We start from the raw sequence: 21,896 nt of genomic DNA, 5'->3' as shown, positions 1-21,896 counted from the left end.
GTGTGTGTTTAACTTCTTAAGAAACCACAAACTGTTTCCGAAGCAGTTGCACTGTTTACATGTCGGTGGCAGTGCGTGAGCATCCTGGCTCCTGTGCACTCGCCCAGGACCCGAAACACAGGTCCCCTTAGCATCAGCCATTCTTCCGGTTCTGTGGTTCCCCACTGGCGTTTCCCTGGAGATTGCTGGTGCTGAGCTCCTTCCTGGTGCTTATCTGCCAACTACACATCTTCTCTGATGAAGTGTCTGCTTGAATAATTCGTCTATGTTATTGGGTAATTTGTCACTGAGTCGTAACACTTCTTTACATGTTCTGATTGCAAGTTCTTGTGAATATTGTTTTTCCTATCTATGGCTTCCCTTTTGATCTTTGTAAGGGTGACTTTCAAAAGACATTTAAAAATTTTTGATGAAGATCAGTTTATCAATTTTTTTCTTTTATGATTTTCTGGGCGTGTTCTAAGATTCTGGGACCACCCCAAGGTTACTAAGATTTTCTCACATATCTTCTTTTATCTTTATTTTAAAAATTAATTAGTTAGGAACACGAGTGGCTGCCTCCCGCACGACCCAACCAGGGCCAGGGACAAACTGCAACTGAGGCACGTGCCCCTAGCGGGAACCAAACCCAGGTCTTTCTGGACCGCAGGCCAATGCTCTAACCGCTGAGCCAAACCAGCCAGTACTACGCAGTGGTAAGAAAGAAAGATCTCTTATCCTTTGAGACTACATGGAGGGACCTGGAAAGTATCATCCTAAGTGAAACAAGCCAAACAGAGAAAGACAAATTTTATATGATCTCACTGATTTGTGGAATATAATGAACATAACAGTTTGAGGAATGGGGTAGTCCCAGAGACGCGGAAGCGGGGTACAGACTGACAGTCCCCTAAGGAGTGGGGAGGTGGGGGAGGGATGAACCACAGAACTTATACGCATGTATGCATGAACAGTGGACATGGACAACAATCTGGGGAAGGGGCAGGGAGGGAAGGGGGAGGGGGGAATCAGTGGGGGGAAAAAGGAGAATCATCTGTAACAAAAATTAATCAATAAAAAAAAATTAATTAGTTAGTTAATTTTTTTTTTTTTGGAGAGAGAAACACTGATGTGAAAGAGAAACATTGACCGGCTGCCTCTTGCACACTGGTGGAGCCAGATCTGGCCTGTGTGCTGTAGTCTGCTGAGCCCTGATCTGCACACTCAGCACAGTGAATCCAGCCCTGACCTATAGCGCCGGCTAATGTCTGTGGTGTAAACAGTCCACCGGCCGTCAGTGGGACAGCGCTGAGCAGGGAGCTGGGGAGCGGTGCACGTGGTCCCTCGCTTTCCTCCTCTGCAGACAGCCTCGGGGGCACAGATAGAGTGAGATAGAAAGTGATACATTTTGAGTACTTTTTACCTTTATTTTTTAAAATATATTTTTACTGACTTTATTTTTTAGGGAGAGAGGGAGGGAGAGAGAGATAGAAACATCGATGTGAGGGAGAAACATTGATTGGCTGCCCCCTGCATGCCCCCTACTAAGGATGGAGCCCGCAACCCGGGCATGAGCCCTGACCAGGGATCAAACCGGGACCTCTCAGTCCATGGGACGATGCTCAATCCACTGAGCCACACTGGCTGGGTTCACATATTTTCTTGTGAAGTTATACTGTAGGTTATAGATTCAGGTCTATGGTCCATTTTGAGTTAATTTTGAGGTGCAATGAGAGGTAAGCATTGATGTTCACTTGTTTCCATGGCTGTCCAGTTGATAAGCACCATTTATTGAAAAGACTTTCCTTTCCCTATTGAATTGCCTTAAACATAGATGTTGGTCTATTTCAAGACTATTTTGTTCCATTGATCTATATTTTTATCTTGTCTCTAATATCAAATCATCTTGAATATTGCAGCTTTAGAGAAGGCTTAAAATCAATAGTGTAAATCCTCCAACTTCATTCTTCTTTTTTAATGGGCTGTTCTAGATCCTTTGCATTTCCGTGCAAATTTAGAATCAGCTTGTCAACTTCTGTGGAAATGCCTGTTGGGATTTAATGGGATCACACTGCAGCCACAGCTCAGCTTATGGGAGCATCGCCACCGCAACAACATCGGGTCTTCCAATCCATGAACATGTCATTTCTTTTCAGTTATTTAGGTCTTCTAAATTTTTTTCTCAGCAATATTGTATGGTTTCAGTTTAAGTGTCTGGGATGTCTTTTGTTAGATTTATTCTAAGAAATTCATACATTTGGTGTCACAAGGCTTCCTTTGTAAGTGTCCTTCTATCTGAGCTGCTGTGGCTCCTCCTGTGCTGATGGTCCCTGGTCCCCATTGCCTGTTGCTGAGGCTCTGCCCTGGGGGATTGGAGCTTCCTCCATGTGTCCCGTACCCCATCCCCTCACCCACCTGAGTAAGGGTTGGGTGGTTGCTGCTCTGGCCCCTGCAGCTGGGAGTAGGGTGGAGGGCTGCGTCAGAGGGCAGCCAGGTGCTCTAAGAAAGTGTGAAGGGACAGAGTGATGAGTGTCAAGCTCTCCGGACTCCTGTTTCTTCAGCAGGTGAGTGCCTGTCTCCCAGGTGCCCCAAGGCGGGTCGCAGTGGGAGAAGAGTCAGGTTCAGCTCCTTCTCAGACACGTGCTGTCTGGGGAGGCAGGTGGGTGACTGTTGCCCCACGTCTACACAGAGGTGACATTCGAGCCAGGGCTTTCTCCCCATTTCCTGGCATCTCTCCTCTTCTCTGACCACACACCTGCCCTTGGTGCTGACTTGTTTCTGGGGTCACTGGGGCGGGAGGGTGTCTTTCACTGACAGGGTGGGCCTCCTCTCTGGCCGTCAAGTGCCAGTCCACACTGGAGTCTGCTCAGCTTATTCTCAAGTCTCTTGCCTACTTATGTGTTGGCTAGTGGTGTGAGTAAATTTGGGGTGGGGGCCTCGTTAAAACAAACAAACAGACAGACAGACAAACAAAAAAGCAGAAAATAAAAAGATAATTGAAGATATGGGAGAAAATATGTGAAAATTATGTATCTGCTAAGGGGCTTGTATCTAGAATATATAAAGAGCTCCTGAAACTCAGCAATAAAATGACAACTCAATTAAAAGCGAGCAAAGGAATTGAATAGCCATTTCTCCAAAGAAGATACACAAGTGACCCACAAACACAAATCAAAGCACATTGAGATACCACTTCGCACCAGCGGGAATGTCTATTAGAACAATAAGGAAAATCACAAGTGTGGACAGGATGCGGAGCGACCGAGAACCTCCTGCTGGGAATATGAAATGGTGTGGCCTTCATGGGAACAGTTGGGCAGTTTTTCAAAAGCTAAACACAGAACTACATATCAGCCCAGCTACTCCACTGCAAGGCTCATGTCCCGTGGAACTGAGCGCATGTGCTCCGGTGAACACTGGGACAAGGCTGTCTGGGCAGTGTGTGCACACGGCCCACCAGATGGAAGCCACTCAAGTATGCGTGGGCCGGCGAGGGGATAAACTAAACATGGTTAATCCATGCAGAGGAACAGTATTCGGCCTTAAAGAGAATGAAGTTCTGATAAATGCTACACCGTGGATGACCCTTAAAAACATGATGTTTGTCCTGGCTGGTTTGGCTCAGAGTGTCGTCCTGCGGTCCAGAGAGACCCAGGTTCGGTTCCTGCTAAGGGCACGTACCTCAGTTGTATTTTGTCCCCAGCCCTGGTTGGGTTGTGTGGGAGGCAGCCACTCGATGTGTCCCTTTCATGTCGATGTCTCTCTCTCTCTCTCCCTCCCACTCTATCTGAACAAAAAATGGAAAAATGTCCTCAGGTGAGGATAAAAAACAAAAACAAAAAACAAACAAACAAAAAGTGATGTTCAGTGAAGGAAGCCAGACACGAAAGTCTCGAATGGTATGGTTCCATTTGTGTGAAATGTCCCAAACAGGCAGATCCACAGAGACGGGGAGCAGCTGGGTTTCTGGGCTGCGAGGAGGGAAATGGAGAGAAACTGGGTGTGGGTGGGTATGGGTTTTATTTGGGGGTGATGAAAATGGCTTGGACCCTGATAGAGGTGGTAGTTACCCAACACTGTGAATGTACAAGATGCCACCAAACTGTACACTTTACATCGGTCAGTTTAATGTTATGTGAATTATATCTCAACCAAAAAGGGAGTGACCCTGGGGTTGGGCCACAGGTTCCGCTGTGGTCCTTGTGGCTGAGGCCCTCGGCACAGAGGACAGTTTTGTAGACAAAACAGAGAGGACGGGCTATCTAAGGCTTGCTCTCCTCGTACTTAGAAGTGAACATACAGTAGAAGAACAGGAACTTCTGGACAAGAGACCCAAGCCCCTCAAGGCAGCGGGGCCCAGGGGGTCGGCGCTGAGGCCAGCGCCTCGCTCCAGCAGCTCCAGTGCTCTGGCTGCCGTTTAGGGCCAGGCTTCCTGTGATGAGATCTAGGAAGGACACGAGGAGGGAGCTGTTCTGTGAGGTGGGAAATAGGGTCAGATAAAGGGAAATGTCATCCTGGATGCAAGAGGGGCAGATGAGGGTGGTCATTGCGAGGCAGGTGGAGGTCTGGGGTCAGGGAGGGTGGACAGAGCAGGTCTGTTGTGGGGCAAAGGGAGAAAGCAGCCAGGGCCCTGCCCACCTACACAGCAGCACAGCCCTTGACTTCCGGCTTGGGAGGGGCAGTCGGAACAGCGCCCATGATGCCCAGGATCCTCAGTTACCCTTGCTTCACTCCATTTCAGCCCTGCTGTGTAGAGGACAAACTGAGGCCCAGAGAGGCCACTTGCTCCTGGACTGCACAGTTAGGAGTCCGGGTCCTAAGGAGGCCATGTGTTTGGACACCGAAGCATGACTGAGAGAGGTGAGCAGGTGCAGCCGAAGGCCAGCTGTCCTCCCACTTCTGGGAAAGTTAGCACAGAGAGGTCAAGAGCCATGCCGGAGTCACACAGCTTGCGCTGAGCCACGTTCTCAGGCCACCTGTTCCTCCTCTCTCTGTTCATCCCTTTGCAGTAATGACATGTAGTCACTGAGGTGCGGTTGCAGATCCTCAGCGTGCACCTTTTCAGGAATGGGTGAGTTTAGTTCATTTCAGCACTTTCTTCCTGGCGGCAGCTCCAGTTTGAAGCAGGGACAGATTTCCACCTGCGTGGCTGATGGCCTCTGGTGGGGTCACCTGAGTCTGACTGTGGTCGTGTCTGCACAGGAAGCCCACCGTGGGGGCCGAGAAGTCGAACCCTTCCAAGCGGCACCGAGACCGTCTGAACGCCGAGCTGGACCACCTGGCCAGCCTGCTGCCATTCCCGCCAGACGTCGTGTCCAAGCTGGACAAGCTCTCGGTCCTGCGTCTCAGCGTCAGTTACCTCAGGGTGAAGAGCTTCTTCCAAGGTAGGACTCTCACCTGGGTTCCACCCTCTTTGCTGGGATGGGCTGCTTGTGCCTCCTGTCCTGTGTAACCATTTAGAGGAGGAGTCACTGAATGCCGATGCATCAGAGCAGCTCTGGGGGAAGGGGCACAGTCGCTTCACCCTCTCTTGCCTCACTCACTGCAGGGCCCTGGGGCTTCCTCACGACCCCAGGGCTCCAGGGGACCGGGAGGAGCTGCAGTTGACTGGTGTGAGGCTGGGTGGCCGGCCTTGTGTGGTGGCTTTGCCTGTCTGGGAGCTCTCCCTCACCTGTGCTCCAGGTCATGCTTGTTCTTCATGTGGCCTGGCTGCGGTCCAGAGAAAGAAATGTGGTTGTCACCTCGTTAAAACCTGTGACTTCCACTATCAGTGAATTACGTGTGAACTTCTTACAAAATTATGAACTTCTGATATGTCTTAGGGAGCAGGGAAGGTACATGTCGCAAGTGGGCACGCGCGGACAGCAGGGCGGGGCGGGGACTGCGGCAGCGGCAGAGTTCCTGCTGTGCTCCGGTCAGCGCTTGTACCCCCCCCTGCTGCCGAGCGCAGCGCCTTGGGCTGCCGTGAGGACGGACGCAGGTGAGGCTGAGGCGTGGGACGATGTGACCAGGTCAGTGTGCTTCCCACACCAGCGGGAGCAGTTTGCCCTGAGACATGTCTGGGGTGAGACTCGGCCTCTGCCCGCTGCTAGCTTTCTCTGTCCCTCCGGGAGAGGGAGGGCAGCTTTCCTGAGGATCCGCTCTGCCTGCCATGTTCTCCAGCTGGACGCCACACCCAGCCCTCCTCCACAGGACCCCCTGGGCCTTCATCTTCTCTCATGGAGCAGGAGCCCCAAGTCCTCTGGCCACTGCTGGCCTCTGAGAAGCCCTGTTCTGTGTATCAGATCTCTGTACGGGGGGTCTTGGCTCCCTCCCAGCCTCTGTATGAAGCCCTTTGTTCCCATTCTGCTCTGGGACGTGGACCCCTTGTTGGGAGTGTGGGACTGGTCCTGAGCCACACTGAAATGTCCCATCGTGGAAAGGCCATCTGTCCCCAGAGAAGGCCGAGCACACAAGGCTGTGTGGCCATGGGGTGTGCTGAGCTGGGCTTGGTCCTGTGTGCTGGTGGCTGAGATGCCGGCCATGCCTGGGGTTCCCTGTGTCTCCTAAGGCCACCTGCCCATGTCCACCCCACACTCGTGCCTGTGGGCACTTCAGGCAGGATGGTGGGCCGAGATATTGCAGCCTGGGCCTGAACCTCACCCACCACCCAGCCCAGGTCAGTTTTCCTTAGAAAACCATATTCTTTTCCTTTGGGTTAAAAGGCTACTGTACAGGTGCCCATCACCCAGCTAGAGGTGCAAGCTCACAAAACACTTCCTGAAAAGTAGGTTTAGAAAATGGCAGAGAACAATGGGTGCCATGGGGTAGGGGTGGGGGTTCAGTGGGGGTCACCAGGAGGGTCCTGTGGTCTGGAGGGCTCCCTGGAGGAGGTGAGGAGGCAGGTGTCCTCTGCAGGCTGCGCTGAGGTGTTCCTGCATCTCGGTGGGCCCTCCTCGGTGCTCCCGCCCTGCCCGCTGTAGTCTGGGCCCCTTCTGGTCCTTCTCCAGCTGCACTGGAGTTTCACAAGGCCCTAGGGCAACGGGCTTGCTGCCACCCCCTCCCCTGGCCTGTACGAGAACTCTCGCCAAGCCCCCTTTTCTGTGAGCACCCCGAGGTCCATGGAGAAGCAGCTGCAATGGGTGCAGGCCCCTGTCTTGAACCTTTATAACTGTCAGGGTTCTGGGTTCTCTCACTGATTCGAAGCCCACGTTCAGAAGTTTGCCTGAGCCGTGGCTGAATTCTCCTCCCCAGTGTCCACAGTATCGGGTTTGTGTCCTGACTGTCCCTGGGGCACCTTCATTTCCTTAGATTTCAGGTTATTGGTTGCCCTGGGACCGCAGGTCTCTGATGAGCCCACCAAACTTGCAGACTTGCAAACTGCTCCGTGCTTCGTTGTGAGGTACGGTGAGGGGCTTCAGAGTTCTGTGTGTAAAGCTGAAAGGGAATCCCCTCCAGAGGGTTTGAATCGCACTCCTTTCAAAATGAAAAATCGTCACCCGACCAGGGGAGCCTCCAAGGAGAGTTGAGGGAGTGTTGTTCTCGGTCCTCTGTGGGCTCAGCATTTGCCACCAGGTCCTGGGGCGGGTAGGGTGGGGGGGCTTCCAGGAGACCAGGGGTGGCCAGCTTTCTGACTTGGAGTGGGGATCTGCACAGGCCTCTCACGGGCCCTCCTTTGTCCCTTCAGGGAAGAGGGTCTGTTCGGGGCATGCGTGACAGCTCCCCACAGGGGTCCTGCTGGTCTCCCGCACCTCAGATGCCCCTTGTGAAGGGTGTTGGCTGTGGGGACGCTGGAGAGCACCTGAATGGCATTAATACTCAGCATCATTCTGTGACCCTGCAGTGGGGCCCCGCTGGCCCTCCCCAGGTCCTGGCCAGCCCCAGAGCCCCCGGAATTGAACACATAAATGTGTTAGCGGCAGGTATCTCGAGTGGAGACGTTCCAGGGGTCTTGTTTTACTTTACAGGGATTTCAATTTCATACTGATATATATTAATTTCGCAAATTGGAAAAACTCAGTTGTGTGAAACAGCCAGGGAAGTCTTAGCGCACTGCCGTCAGCTCCAGGCCCCTTGCCCCGGGGACCCGGCTGTGCTGGGGCTGCTGGGCAGATAGCTCCAGTCAGTCAAATAACTGTTGAGTCATCACTTAGTTCCTCGTGTATAAAAGCTATAACCGCACGTAACTCAGTAATTCACACAGGTGAGGATGAGCAGGCGTCGCCCCAGCACTTGGACGAAGGGCAGCCGTGTAGGGTGGGCATCCCCCGGCGGAGAAGGAAGCCGGCTGTGGAAATGCTGATGGAGCAGAAAGGATTCTCTGTCATCAGGAAAGAGAATGACTCTGAGACCGAGAAAGTAGAAGCGACTGTGCAGGGTGTTGCTGGGCCAGGAGGGCTGTGTCGTGAAGCTGAGAGAGTTCCCGGAGGGATGACCAAGGAAGCCCGTGAGACTCAGGGCGTGTGCTGTGGGCACCCAGTCGTCCCTCAGAGCCCTCTGCCAGGCCTGCGGCAGTGGGGGCCACATACCCAGGTCCCGGCGCTGGGTCCCCCTCACTGGGGCTCCGTCCCCAGCCTGGAGTTGAAGTCAGTTTACTGCGGTGACCTGAGCATTATGATGTTGTGCGGGATGACTGTGGTCTTCCAGGGGGGCTGCTATGGGATGAAGTTGAGAAGGTCACAAAATGACAGAGCACCGTTGCGTGGGGCCAGACTTGCCTCTGGAAAGCACCTGTTCTATGGCTGGAGCTACTGGGCTGTTCCGACAGCTCAGGCCAGGTTTGGGGCTGCCCGAAGGGGCCTGTTGGTTCACCCTCCTCCACTGACACAGCCACGAAGACCAGACTTCCTGGCCGGGAGATTGGGAGGGGACCAGTCACTTCCACTCTGGACCGGTCCAGCTGTGCCCAGCCGGGCCAGGGTTGATAGTCTGGGAAAGACTGCTGCTCCCAGGAGTTCAGATAACTGTCCAGGTGCCCACCTGACTGCCTAGTTTTTACCCAGAAGCAGAGTGACAGTGCCACCTCACTGCTGACCCCACGGCCCCCACTGGTGCGGGACCCCATGGCCTGAGCCTGTGAGGCTGACTCCATGCTCTGCTGCAGGCCGGCCAGGCCACAAAGCCCAGAGACGCCATGTGAGCGTCGAGACTGTCCCCATTGAGTGAAATGACAAACCCGACCTCTCCATCACGCCTTTTCTATCAAGGGTTCCGAAGTTGTACATTTTAGGGAAAATTCTGAACACTTTCCTGAATTCATTTCCACTGTGTAATTAGAAAAAAGTCAAGCTATAAAAATTGGATCTTAATCTGTGCTCCCTGACTCAGAAATGGATGTATTAATCTCATTACAGCTTCTATAAAAAGTCATCTTTGGGAAGGACATGAACTGGAAAGTTTCATCCTCAAAGGGTAACAATGACCTGAAAATTTCCAGTAATGTTTACTTTAGTGTTGACTTTCAGGGATTTGTAAAAGGGAGTGGGATTGTTTTATTTTATTTATTAGGTTTTTGCATAGAGCAAAGGGCTGGTGCTTCTAAGTTATAAACCTCTGCTTGTACCCAAGAGCAGAGTTTTCCACTCGTAAATCTCAGCATTCACAAGAGGGGTGTTGTGGGGGAAGGTGGGCAGAGGAGAAGCATGAAGGACCCTGTAGGTGGGGCTGGAGCAGAGCTGGTTCCTTCCAGAATGTGTGGCCTTTACATGTGGGGTCCAAGAAACCCCTCAGCCCCTCACTTAGGCCGAGCGGTCAATTAGGTCACCCTCTCCGAGCGCCCACTCATTCAGGAGACTCATTGGGTCCAAGGACAAGTGCCCAGGGAGGAGAAGCCGAACACACAGGCGACAGGGCCCGATGTCCCTGCAGACCTGGCGCACGGACAGCATCCCAGCGAGTCACACCAATGGAAGTGTGGTGTGGGTAACAGATGTGCGCTCCTGATGCCCTGGAGAGACGTGCCAGGGAGAGGAGAGCACCTCAGCAAACACAACCGCGAGAGCAAAGATCACAAAACCTGGACATTCTTCACGCACCCTGTGGTTGAAACTGGCTTCCTGTCCTTTTGATTCTTTGTGCTCAGCCTGGTACCCCATTCCACAAATGCTTATCCCGGAGCCCTGCCCGCTGGCCCTGGTCCCCTAGGCACCTGGGCTGGACGGGCCTGCTTCACTGCCCCTCTGGGCGAGCAGGTCCAGAACCCCCGAACCACGAGCATGTGCCCTGGGGCTTCTAGGTGCCATGTTCATTAGGTGTCAGAAGTGAAGTGCTCCTTGAGACCATTGATGATCTTATAACCTGGGTGAAGAATATACGATTATTAAGCTAAATTGTACCAGTTTGCAGCCTTCACTAAAGACTCATCTTCCAAAACAATGGTGAGGTATCACCTCACACCTGTCAGAATGGCCGCCATCAACACATCATCAAACAACAAGTGTTGGCGAGGGTGTGAAGAAAAGGGGACTCTAGTACACTGCTGGTGGGAATGCAGACTGGTGCAGCCACTATGGAAAACAATATGGTGTTACCTCAAAAAATTAAAAATTGAACTTCCATTTGACCCAGTGATCCCACTTCTAGGAATATATCCTAAGAAACCTGAAACACCAATTAGAAAGAATATATGCACCTCTATGTTCATAGCAGCACTATTTACAATAGCTAAGATCTGGACACAGCCCAAGTGTCCATCACTAGATGAGTGGATAAAAAACTTTGGTACATATACACAATGGAGTACTATGCAGCCTTAAGAAAGAAAGATCTCTTATCCTTTGAGATAACATGGAGGGACCTTGAGAGTATTATGCTAAGCGAAATAAGCCAGTCAGAGAAAGACAAATACCACATATCTCACTTATTTGTGGAATAATGAACAAGGTGGACTGATGAATGAAATAGACCCAGAAGCATAGAAAGGAATATGTTTCAGACTGACAAACCTCAGAGCAGGGGGGTGGAGGAGGATGAGATGAACCAAAGAACTTATATGCATGTATACATAACCAATGGACATAGACAACAATGCTAGGAGGGTGAGGGTGAGGGGGTCTAGAGGGGGAAAAAGGAGAAACATCTGTAACAAAAATAAATTAATAAAAATTGAAAAAAAAAACACCTCATCTTCCCTTGTGAACCTTGTTATGGATATTTGTGGATTGAGTCCCCACAAATGAGTATATTGAGGCTCTGACCCCCAGAATGGCTATCTTTGGAGATGGGGTCTCTAAGGAGGTAGTTAGGGTTAACTGAAATCACAAGGTGGGGTCCTGATCTGATAGGACTGGTGTCCTTGCAAGAAGAGACACCAGAGCTCCCTCCTGCTCTGGCTCCTGCGGGGCCCAGGGAAGGCCATGGAAGGACATGGCGAGAAGGCGGTGTCTGCCAGCCAGGGAAGGAGCAGTCCCTGGGAACAATGTGTGGCACCTGGGCTTGGACGTCCAGCCTGCAGACTGTGGTTAAGCCGCCCGTGTGTGGCATCATTAAAGCAGCTGAGCAGACTGAGATGACCCTGTGGTGTGGCAGGAGGTTTGGGACCAGCCTTTTCTCTTCTGAACATTCAGTGGGTCGTTCCTGCCAGAGCCACGTCCAGAAGACAGCTTCTCCTGGGGCGTTTCCAGCAAGGACACACTGGTTTTGAACCATTCAGGGCAGCGAGCCAGCCCTGCGCCGAAGTCATGGTGACCCTTGTGTGGCCAGCTGGGCCTCAGGAGGTCCCCACACAGTTGTGTAGAAAGATCTCTTTTGATTGTTTTATGTGCTGGTTTTCTTTTTCCTCTTAATAACTTCCAAAAGATAAACCTGACCAAGAGGAGGAGCAGGCCCTCGGTTCGTTCGTTGTTTTGTCCACCCACCAGGACACAGGAAGGAGCCAGAACACAGGTCAATAGAAAACAGCTTTGACTTTCTCTTGCTGCCCCAACAGATCTCCTCTGTGGGCTGGCTTCCCCTCGCGTCCGGAAGAACGGGGACAGCCCCAGGACTTCTCTGGCCCTTTTCAGTTCATTCGGTGTCTTCCAGTCACTGCCCACCAAGCAGGCTGAGCAGCCGCAGTGGGAGGGGGCCCATGCAGCTGGCACTGCCGTGGCGGGCACAGCAGCTCGGCCCGGATCCAGGGCTCTTGGGGGCTTTTATGGTTTCTTGAGAGACCACTTACCGGGGGCCTGTCTGCTGCTGTTGGCCAGCGCAGATGATCCCTCCTCTCTGGCTGGTCTCGTGCACTTCCTTCCTTAGTCCCAGGTGTCAGTGGTGCCTCTAGCCTCTTCTCAGGCCTACAGGCACCTCCTGGGTGGATTTGAGACATCCCAGGCCAAAGTTTGGGGATGTGACTCTACCTGCTCTTCAGGAAACGTGCACCTTTGACCCGCCCTGTGGGTTGGCACGTGGTACTTCCCACACTCAGCCCTACTGCCTGCCAGGAGCTCCAGGCGCAGCCTTTGCTCCTTGGATCTCCTGAGTGTAGAGATACACCAGCCTTCTGTGCCCCACCAGCTCAGGAGGCAGATGGCAAGCCCCCACGGGGGTCCTCATGAAGCCCCTCTCACTGGGCACAAGGTGGGAACATGGGACTCACAGCACAGCCCTCCAAGGAAACCCTCCTCCCAGCCTGAATGTCTCTCATCCCCAACACCGCTTTGCAGCCCTGCCTAGGTCACCTGGAGTTTCACTGTGGAGCTTGGGTGTAGTTGGCACCTGCTGTCTTGGGGCCTCATCCAAACTCCACACTGAAAGAGTTCCACGTTAACAACCTGTTATAATGCAAGTAAAGGGAAGAGCCGCAATCCCCGCCCTCCTGGCCTTCAGTGGGGAAGAGGTGCTCAAATGCAGTCGCTTCCATTTCCAGGAGCAAGCAGGGAAGTAACTAGTCAGTCCTCCTGCACATAATAGCCCAAAATACAAGAATATATCTGGCCCTGGCCGGTTTGGCTCAGGAGTTAGAGCATCGGCCTGCGGACCAGAGAGACCCAGGTTCGGTTCCCGCTAAGGGCACGTACCTCGGTTGCAGTTTGTCCCTGGCCCCGGTTGGGGTTGTGTGGGTGGCAACCAGTCGATGTGGTTCTATCACGTCAATGTTTCTCTCTGTCTCTGTCTTCCTCCCTCTCTCCCTCCTGCTCTATCTGAAGAATAATGCAAAAACATCCTCGGGTGAGGATAAAAAAAAAAAAAAGAATATATCTGTATTCTTTTGAAATATGTTGATGAGCCAGCAGAAAATTAAGGAATACTCAGAGACCAAAACAAACTGAAGCTGAGAACCCAAGAACTTCATTAAAGGAAATTGTGGAGGAAGGGAATTCCAGGTGGCGGATCTGAGATGCAAGGAGGAAGGAAGACGAGGAGGTGGTGACTGTGGGTGCATCAGGCCCCAATTACATGAAGCAATAGCACTGAGCACTGATACATTGCAAGAACAAAGAGAAATAAATTTCAGCCATAAGAGCATATAAATTTGGAGCAGGAGATTTGTGTGAAATAGATCAAGGGTTCTTGTATTAATTACCTTTGGAAGTTGATTAGCTAATTTATTATAAAATTTCCATGATAATCAGCAAGACAAGAGAAATGGGATTTAACTTTCAAACTAGTGGAGAGAAAAAAGTGGAATGAAAAATGTGATCAACCAAAAGAAAAAAAGACAAGAAAGGAGGAAAAAGAAACATGGCAAGGGTGGAACAAATAGAAAGCACAGAATTCCAAACAGGTTACTAAATACAGAAAAATGTAACCGGACCAAGCATGCCAACTAGTGGCCTGGGGCTATGAGAGTAGACAGCTGCATCTGTTCACAGAGGGCACGGGACGGGAGTGAGCGGACGGAGAGATGTTAACTGGAAGAAATCTGATGAAATCATATTAATTCCAAAAAATCAATTTTGGGGTAACAACTATTACTGGAAATTATAAGACAGTGTCTTTACATAATGATTAGAACATCCATCAAGCAGATAAAATAATTATAAATTTGTGTGCTTCTAATAACATCCTTAAAAACAAAATATTGGCAAAACTATAAGGAAAAAAATACATTAATTCATCCAGAGAGAAAGATGTTAAATAATTCTCTCAGTATTTAATAGATCAAATAAATAAGAATCAGTAAAAATTATAGACTATTTGAACGATGCAAAAAAGGCTTACTCTAATGGACATACATAAAACACTATAATCCGAAATTACAAAATTTACGTCTTTTTTAAAAATATGTCTTATTGTTTTTTTTTTTTTTAGAGAGAAAGGAAGGGGGAGAGAGAGATAGAAACATCACTCCAGGTAAGAAAGACACATAAATCAGCTGCCTCCTGCATGCTCCGTACTGGGGATCAAGCCCAAAACCCAGGCATGTGCCCTGACCAGGAATCGAACTGGGACCTCTTAGTCCATGGGATGATGCTCAATCCCCTGAGTCACACTGGCCAGGCCAGAATTTACATCTTTTTAAGCCCACATGAAACTTATAAACATTGAAAACAGATTGGTCAATGAAGCAAGTCTCAATAAATTTTAAAAGACAAAGTCATGGCAAATGCATGGTGAGGCCTCAGTGCAATTAAGCTGGAAATCAGTAAAGAAAAGATGACTTGTAAAACCCTCATATTTGGAAATAAACACTCTTGTAAATAAATCACAGTTCAAAGAAGAAAATGTGATGGGATTTAGAAAATATTTACAAATCAAAATATGTGGGATACAGCTAACAAAATACTTAGAAATAAATAACCTTAAGTGTTTATATAAAAGAAGACTGAAAATTTATGGCTTAAGCTTTCAGTTTAGTAGTTTTGATCAAGAAAAATATAATAAACAAAAAGAGAGTCAGAGAAAGCAAATAATGAAGGAAGATATTCAAGAAACAGGAAAGAAACATATAATAGAGTTCTTTTGTAAAGATCTGGGGAGACTGATGAAGGAGAAAAGATAAACAATGTCAGAAATTTTAAAGGGACATTGATAGATGATATAGATATTTCAAAGATACTTTGAGGCTACTATGAACAAATGTATGCCAATAAATTTGAAAATATAAATGAGTAAACTAGAAATATAGCTTATTAAAACTGACTCAAGAAGAAATGGAAAACTTGAGTAGTCATATGATCCTTAAAGAAGCTGAATCAGTTTTAAATCTTCCCACAGAGAAAATCTAGGCCCAAATAGTTTTAAAGCAATTTCTACCAAATACTAAAGGGAAAAGAATTTTACTCTATACTGAATCCTGTACTGGAACTAGAGGTATTGGTATGAAATCATGGATTTTTGATGTGTGTGTGTGTGTGTGTGTGTGTGCATTCTAGCTCTAATGGGGTCTGGGAGCAGTGATGCCACAGTTTCAGTGAGCACAGCTCACATTCAGATCTTGGTGTCTAGACACCATTTACTATTAAAAGGAATGAGGGCTTTTTTTTTTTTTTTGTCTCCTTCTGGAGCTGGAGCAGGGAAAGAACAAGAGCCAGAACATTTGGGCCAGAAAGCAATTATGTGCTCAGACAGTGATGGGGCACATTGTGGGACACAGAACCATCAGAAGGGGCTGCACTGTCCATGTCTGGGACAATTTCAACATTAACAAGAGTAAGGATAATAGTGGACTGTAAGCCAGTGACTAAAATAGGATTCAAAGGCCACTCTGGTATGAATAAATGAATAATAAGAGAAGTTCTTCCTTACAGTAAACTGCTAACTCAGGAGACAGAGTTCTAGACAGATGACTATTGGTAAAGAGGTGAATTATAACTCACCAGCTGTAATCATTGTAGTAACAATTCAGGCAAGAAACATCAATGATGCTAAAATTAGTGCGTCAAAGTGGGATGAGAAGTGGGATTTTTGTAGTCTTGAACTATCTCCCAACAACATTCAAATGAATTACAAAGGTGAAAAACTTAGAGTGGAGAAACCCAGCATACCCTGTCCTAAGTGATCAGATTTGACCCCATCAGTAATGGAACAGCTGACATCATGCAGGAGAAGAGCACAGGGTCACTTCTGTCATATTCCGGCTGAGGATGAATAATCATGAGGAGACACCCAACAAACCCAAACTGAGGGCACAGTCTGCAAAATAACTTGCTAGTCAAGGTCATGATTGTCAAGGATAGACCAAAGAGTACCCTAGATGGATGGGAACAGAGTGACGGGACAGCGGACCAGACTCCAGCCTAAAAGGATGTTAGTGGGACAGTAGGCAAAACTTGAGTGAAGTCTCTGGGCAAAGGATATTTGGGGTGCTTTGTACTATTCTTAGAACTTGCCTCTAAATCTGACATTGTCTCAAAACATAAACAAGCAGAAGAAGGAACAAAGGAAACTGCACGAGGGAAAATTTGCTCTGAGGTGTGAATGGTGGTGCTCCTGGAGGGGTGGTGGGGAGAGCGAGCCCCTCCAGGAAGGGAGTGGGGAGGTTGGTGATGGGGATGTGCGGGGCAGAACCGGAGCTATCTCAAGACAAGGGACAGCTGTGTTGGGGAGCATGGTGTGCTTGTGTTTGTGAGGAAGTCCCACTTGGACCTTTAGGAGCACGTGGCATTTTCGGGCACCCAATCTTTTTGTAACGAGAGATATGAGAGTAGCCAGTGCCTTCCTCACAGCCACCATTACCACCAGCCATTTCACCCATGCGGTCTGAGCAGGGCTGGGTGGCTGTGGCTATGAGGCCTGGGTGTAGCCCTGGCAGGACAGGGTGCCATGGAGCGTGAGGATGGGTCCCCCACCACAGATGGGGGTGCTCTCCTGACAACCCAGTTGTTCTTACAGTCACACCCCCACCAGTCCCTCAGCCCTTCCTGGTTTTTTCATCAGTTCGGTCTGTATCTATTGACGGCGAATTATGCGTGACTGATAGAAACCAAGAGCCTATAGTGACATGTGATTGATTTGTGAGGAAATTGAAGGTAATGATGACTGACAGGCCAACTTCAAGTCAGAGTTATTTGCAAATATGGGTAACTGACAGCCAGGCCTCCAGATTTTACTATATAAACTTACTGTAAATGCACTGTAAATTCATGACACATGCGGATATCAGATGCTCTCTGACAGCTGAGCTGGGCACTCCTCTGATGTCCGGACGCCAGCCCGTAGGTGGACGGGTCTGGGACTGTTGTTGGCTGGAACTGTTAATGAGGACTGTGTGGGCTGTCCCTCTGGGGCTCTGTTCTGTCTGAACCCTGACCAGGGTTCCCCAACTGTCGCTGTGTGAGGCACTGGGTCCGCGTAGTGGCTCATGCGCCTTGACTTCACACCTGCACATTGCACAGTTATTAATTGAATAAACATTTGCATTTTAAAAAGCACCAGGGCACCTTTTTTTGCAAAATGTTTTTGCAAAACATTTCTTGAACCCTCAGCTTGACACTGGTGCACTTTCCTTCCAGTGCATTGAAACTTTACAAAAACACCCAAATGGTTGGTTTCTTCCAGGTGTTTTACACCATGAACAAATATGGACCTGCAATGTGTATAAATAATATTCCTTTTTCTTTTTCTTTCCAAAGAGCTATTCTTGGTTGCACTTTGCACAGTGGCATGGGGATTATAGGAAGGATGTGTGTGCTGTAGGACCTGTGACCAAGTTTCCACAGAGTCCCCTGTGGACTCCAGGGAGGTGACCTCAGAAAGAGATTAGAAATGTGTCCTCTTGACCAGAGAAATCAGACTGGCCGGCCACTGCCTCTGTATCATCCCTTGCTTTGAGGAAATGCATTTTGGTGGTTTTTTGAGCCATATCGCAGTGTGAAATGTCTAAAGCTTGCCTGGTGCATTTTAGAAAGTGTGCAAGTTCTATATAGACACAGACAACAGTGTGGTGATGGAGAGAGAAGAACGCAGGGGCTGGGAGGAGGTGGGCAAAGGGGGCAGGGGAATTGGGACATCGTAATAATGTCAACAATAAAAAATAAAGTAAAAAAAGAGGAATAAAAAGAAAATATGGAAGTTCTTTCTATATAAAATTAACAACTCGATGCATGGACATCTTGGAACGAGCCTTTATTCTCTAAATACGTGAAATGCACATGTTTATTTATACTCCTGAGGAGTTTTCTCGTCTGAGGGGACTGGGGGCTTTGAATGGCAGTTTTAATCCCTTCTCCCCTCAAGCTGTACCAGCAAGGATGGTGGACAAGCATACACACATGCCAAATCCCACATGCTACAGCCCCTCTCCCCACGTGTGCACGTGTGTGTCATGCTCAGTTAAAACATGTCCACACCATGTGTGGAAAGCTTCCTCACAAAGGAATCATTTTCTCCCACTCATTGTCTTAACCCCAAACAGGACATTCACACACTCACAGTATTCATACACACACCGCACACAGCATTCATACACACACACACACACACAGCATTCATACACACACCACACACACTCACAGCATTCATACACACACCACACACACTCACAGCATTCATACACACACCACACACACTCACAGCATTCATACACACACACACAGCATTCATACACACACAGCATTCATACACACACCACACACACTCACAGCATTCATACACACACCACACACATTCACAGCATTCATACACACTCACAGCATTCATACACACACCACACACACACACAGCATTCATACACACACCACACACACACAGCATTCATACACACACCACACACGCACAGCATTCATGCACACACCACACACACAGCATTCATGCACACACCACACACACACAGCATTCATGCACACACCACACACACACAGCATTCATACACACACCACACACAGCATTCATGCACACACCACACACACACAGCATTCATACACACACCACACACACACAGCATTCATACACACACCACACACACACAGCATTCATATACACACCACACACACAACGTTCATACACAGACACACACACAGCATTCATACAAACACAGTGTTCACACATATAGTGTTCACACACACACAAAGCATTCTCACACACAATGCTCACACACAGCACTCACACACAGTGTTCACTAAAAACACACAGCATTTAGACACAACAGCATTCATACACACACAGCTTTCACACACTCACACACACAGAGCATCTACACACTCACACACACAGCATTCACACACACAGAGCATGCACACACTCACACACAGAGCATGCACACTCACACACACAGAGCATGCACACACATACACAGTATCCACACATTCACACACACAGAGCGTGCACACACAGAGAGCATGCACACACACACAGAGCATGCACACACATACAGAGCATCCACACATTCACACACACACACACAGCATGCACACAAACACAGAGCATGCACACACTCACACACACACAGAGCATTCACAGACACCCTGCTGGTTACTCCCCTCCTGCAGTCCTTCCCCAGCTATTGCCTGTGTTTTCACCTGTTGGGCCACCTGGCTGGCTGGGTGTGGCTAGTCCTTACGGGAGGGACACTGCCTGGGGAGGGCGGGGGTGCGGGACAGTGGGGGCAGTGGGGATGTGACCAGGGAGGAGGAGGCCAGCAGGCTTGCCCCTCACCTTGTCCCCCTGCGCTGCCCCCTGGGGGTCTCCTCCAGGCCAGGCTGCAGCCAGGTGAAGTGGGGCATGGAGGAGAGGGGCCCTGTTTTTTCCCTCAGGAAACTCCCCATTCACCTGCAAGCCTGGGGCAGGTTGTAGAGCCTGCAGGCAAAGTGCGCTGCGGGCAATGCCCTTTGATCAAGGCGGGTGACATCTCCACAGATCCACAGAGGGAGCTCTTGGGTAGAGGAGAGCCAGTGAGAAACCCATCCTCCCAGAGAAGCCCATCCTCCCAAGGAAGGGCCAGCAAATCCTCAAGTCCTCTCTGCAGGAAAGGACAGATGCACCCCCGTGATGCTCAGGAGCTCCTGCAGACCCACAGGTGGCAGCCTGGACAGCACTCTGCTCCCTCTCACCTGGTGCCATGTGTTTTTTGGGAGGGCTGGTGGCTCTCTGGGACCCTCATCATCCTGGCCCCTCCCCAGACACTTGCCCTGGCCAGTGTCCCACGTGCTGGATAGCCTGCTGTGTGTGTTCCTCGGTTACTTGCAGATGTGTGCACACAGCAGGCTACCCAGAGCCACCGTGGTCCTTCCAGGACTGCCTGGCACCTTCTCTTCTCAGGTACTTTGAGTTTAAAGCTTCTTTTGCATGTTTCCTGTCAGGCATCTGGGCTTCCTGACTTATTTGTGGGGACTCCACCTCCTTGGGGTGATTAGGTGAGAGTTGGTTTGTCCGAGTCTCCTGCACAGAGAACCTTTGGGTGGTATCCAGTGCTTCCGCTCACCCTCCGCGTGCAGAGCTGGGCAAGGGCTCCACACGAAGCGCCTCGGGCCTGCCGGCTGCTTAGAAAGACTGAAGGGTCAGCTGTCTGCACCCCAGCTGCAGGTCTGTGCAGAAGGTAACTGAGGCCAGGAGCTTCCTCTACAAACACCCTTCATGTTCCTCTTCTAAGGCAAAGCAAGGAGTTTATCTCTTTTTTTTTAATCCTCACCTGAGGATATTTTTCTATTTATCTTCAGATAGAGTGGGAAGGATGGAGGAGGGGAGAGAGAAACATGGATGTGAGAGAGACACATTGACTGGTTGCCTCCCGCAGGACCCCGACCAGGGCCAGGGACGAACTGCAACTGAGGTACGTGCCCTTGACTGGAATTGAACCTGTGACTCATGGGTCTACTGGCTGATGCTCTAATCACTGAGCCAAACCAGCCAGGGCCAAGGAGTTTATCTTTTAGTTCTGGAAAAGTAAGGGGAAGGAGACTGAATGTCGGAAAACTTCCAAGTGGGGAGCCCACTAAAGGGATGTCAATGAAGGTGGGTGTGTAGACACAGTAAAGACTAGGAGCAGAGGTCAGAGGTGGACCCCCCTCCCGGCAACTTCACACACACCCGCTTCCGCTCTCCTACAGAGCACCTGCCTTCTCTCCCTTCGCCGGAGCTCCTCACCTATCTCCCTGCACTTTCCTCTCTTCCTTCCCTGGGCCACCCACCCTTCTGCTCTCCCCGCCAGGCCCTGGTCATTTGCTCCCTTTGGTCTGGTTACACCACACTGCATTGGACTCACAAGCACGCCCCAGCAGAGGCATCGCCACAGTCACCAAGAAGGGGCAGCACACTCCTGTGGTACTGGCCCGGCCCCCCCCCCCCAGGTCCCAGTTTCTTAGCTGTCAAGCTGGACAGGCCACCTGCAGTGCACCTGCTGAGTGGCCCTTGTGCATGGGCTGCCAGGGACCCTGTCCCAAAAGATGCGCGGCCATGTGGTCACAATTTGGATACTTCGGTAACTACCCATTTTACTCAACTCGGGCTGCCACAGACAAGGTGGCTTCTAAACAACAGCTACTGTGTCTCACATTCTGGAGGCTGGATGTCTGAGCCCAGGGTGCCCACACGGTTAGTCAGGTTCTGGTGAAAACCTATTCCGGTAGCACATGCTGCCTTCGCTCTTTCCCCGCAAGGCAGGAGAGGCAGGGAGCTCTCTGGTCTCCTCTTGTATGGGCACTAACCCTATTCGTGGGGCTCACCCTCATGACTCAATAATCTCCCAAAGCCCTACCTCCAAATACTACTTGGGGGTTAGGTTGCAACACATGAATTGGCGGGGGTGGGGGGCACACGTTCAGTAAATAGCTGTGGCTGGTGATAAGTTAGCAGCAATGAGATTTGGAAGCAGAACAGGAAGGTGTTGATGGAGCACTGGCTGCCCAGGCCGCGTAAGGCATGTCAGGTGTATGGCCTCGTTAGATCCCATCTTACTGGGGGTCCTGGGAAGCTGCTCTAAGCCATGCACATCCCTGTGCTGAGCACTCCCCGGGGCTGGGCTGGAAGTTAGCGTCCAATGAGAATGGGCTGAAATGTGGGCTGTGATCCCGCCAGCTGCCTGAAGAGGGACACAAGGTGGTGAAGTGGGCTCTGACCTTCACCACCTGTGAGGGCCTGGGGCT

General features: G+C 50.1%; 1 protein-coding gene across 1 annotated transcript in view; it reads left to right on the top strand.

Annotated features, from left to right (window-relative positions):
• Nucleotides 1-21,896, top strand: part of AHRR (aryl-hydrocarbon receptor repressor) — a 79,062-nt gene that overhangs the window by 3,123 nt on the left and 54,043 nt on the right. The window contains exon 2 of the mRNA XM_036280263.1: nt 5,182-5,363. Coding sequence (XP_036136156.1) covers nt 5,182-5,363 — 182 coding nt within the window. The remainder of the gene's footprint in view (nt 1-5,181; nt 5,364-21,896) is intronic.

Source organism: Molossus molossus, unplaced genomic scaffold, assembly GCF_014108415.1.
Source record: "Molossus molossus isolate mMolMol1 unplaced genomic scaffold, mMolMol1.p scaffold_m16_p_3, whole genome shotgun sequence".
NCBI classification, from domain to species: domain Eukaryota; kingdom Metazoa; phylum Chordata; class Mammalia; order Chiroptera; family Molossidae; genus Molossus; species Molossus molossus.
Note: the sequence above shows the minus strand (reverse complement) of the source record. Positions and strands in the feature narration are given on the sequence as shown.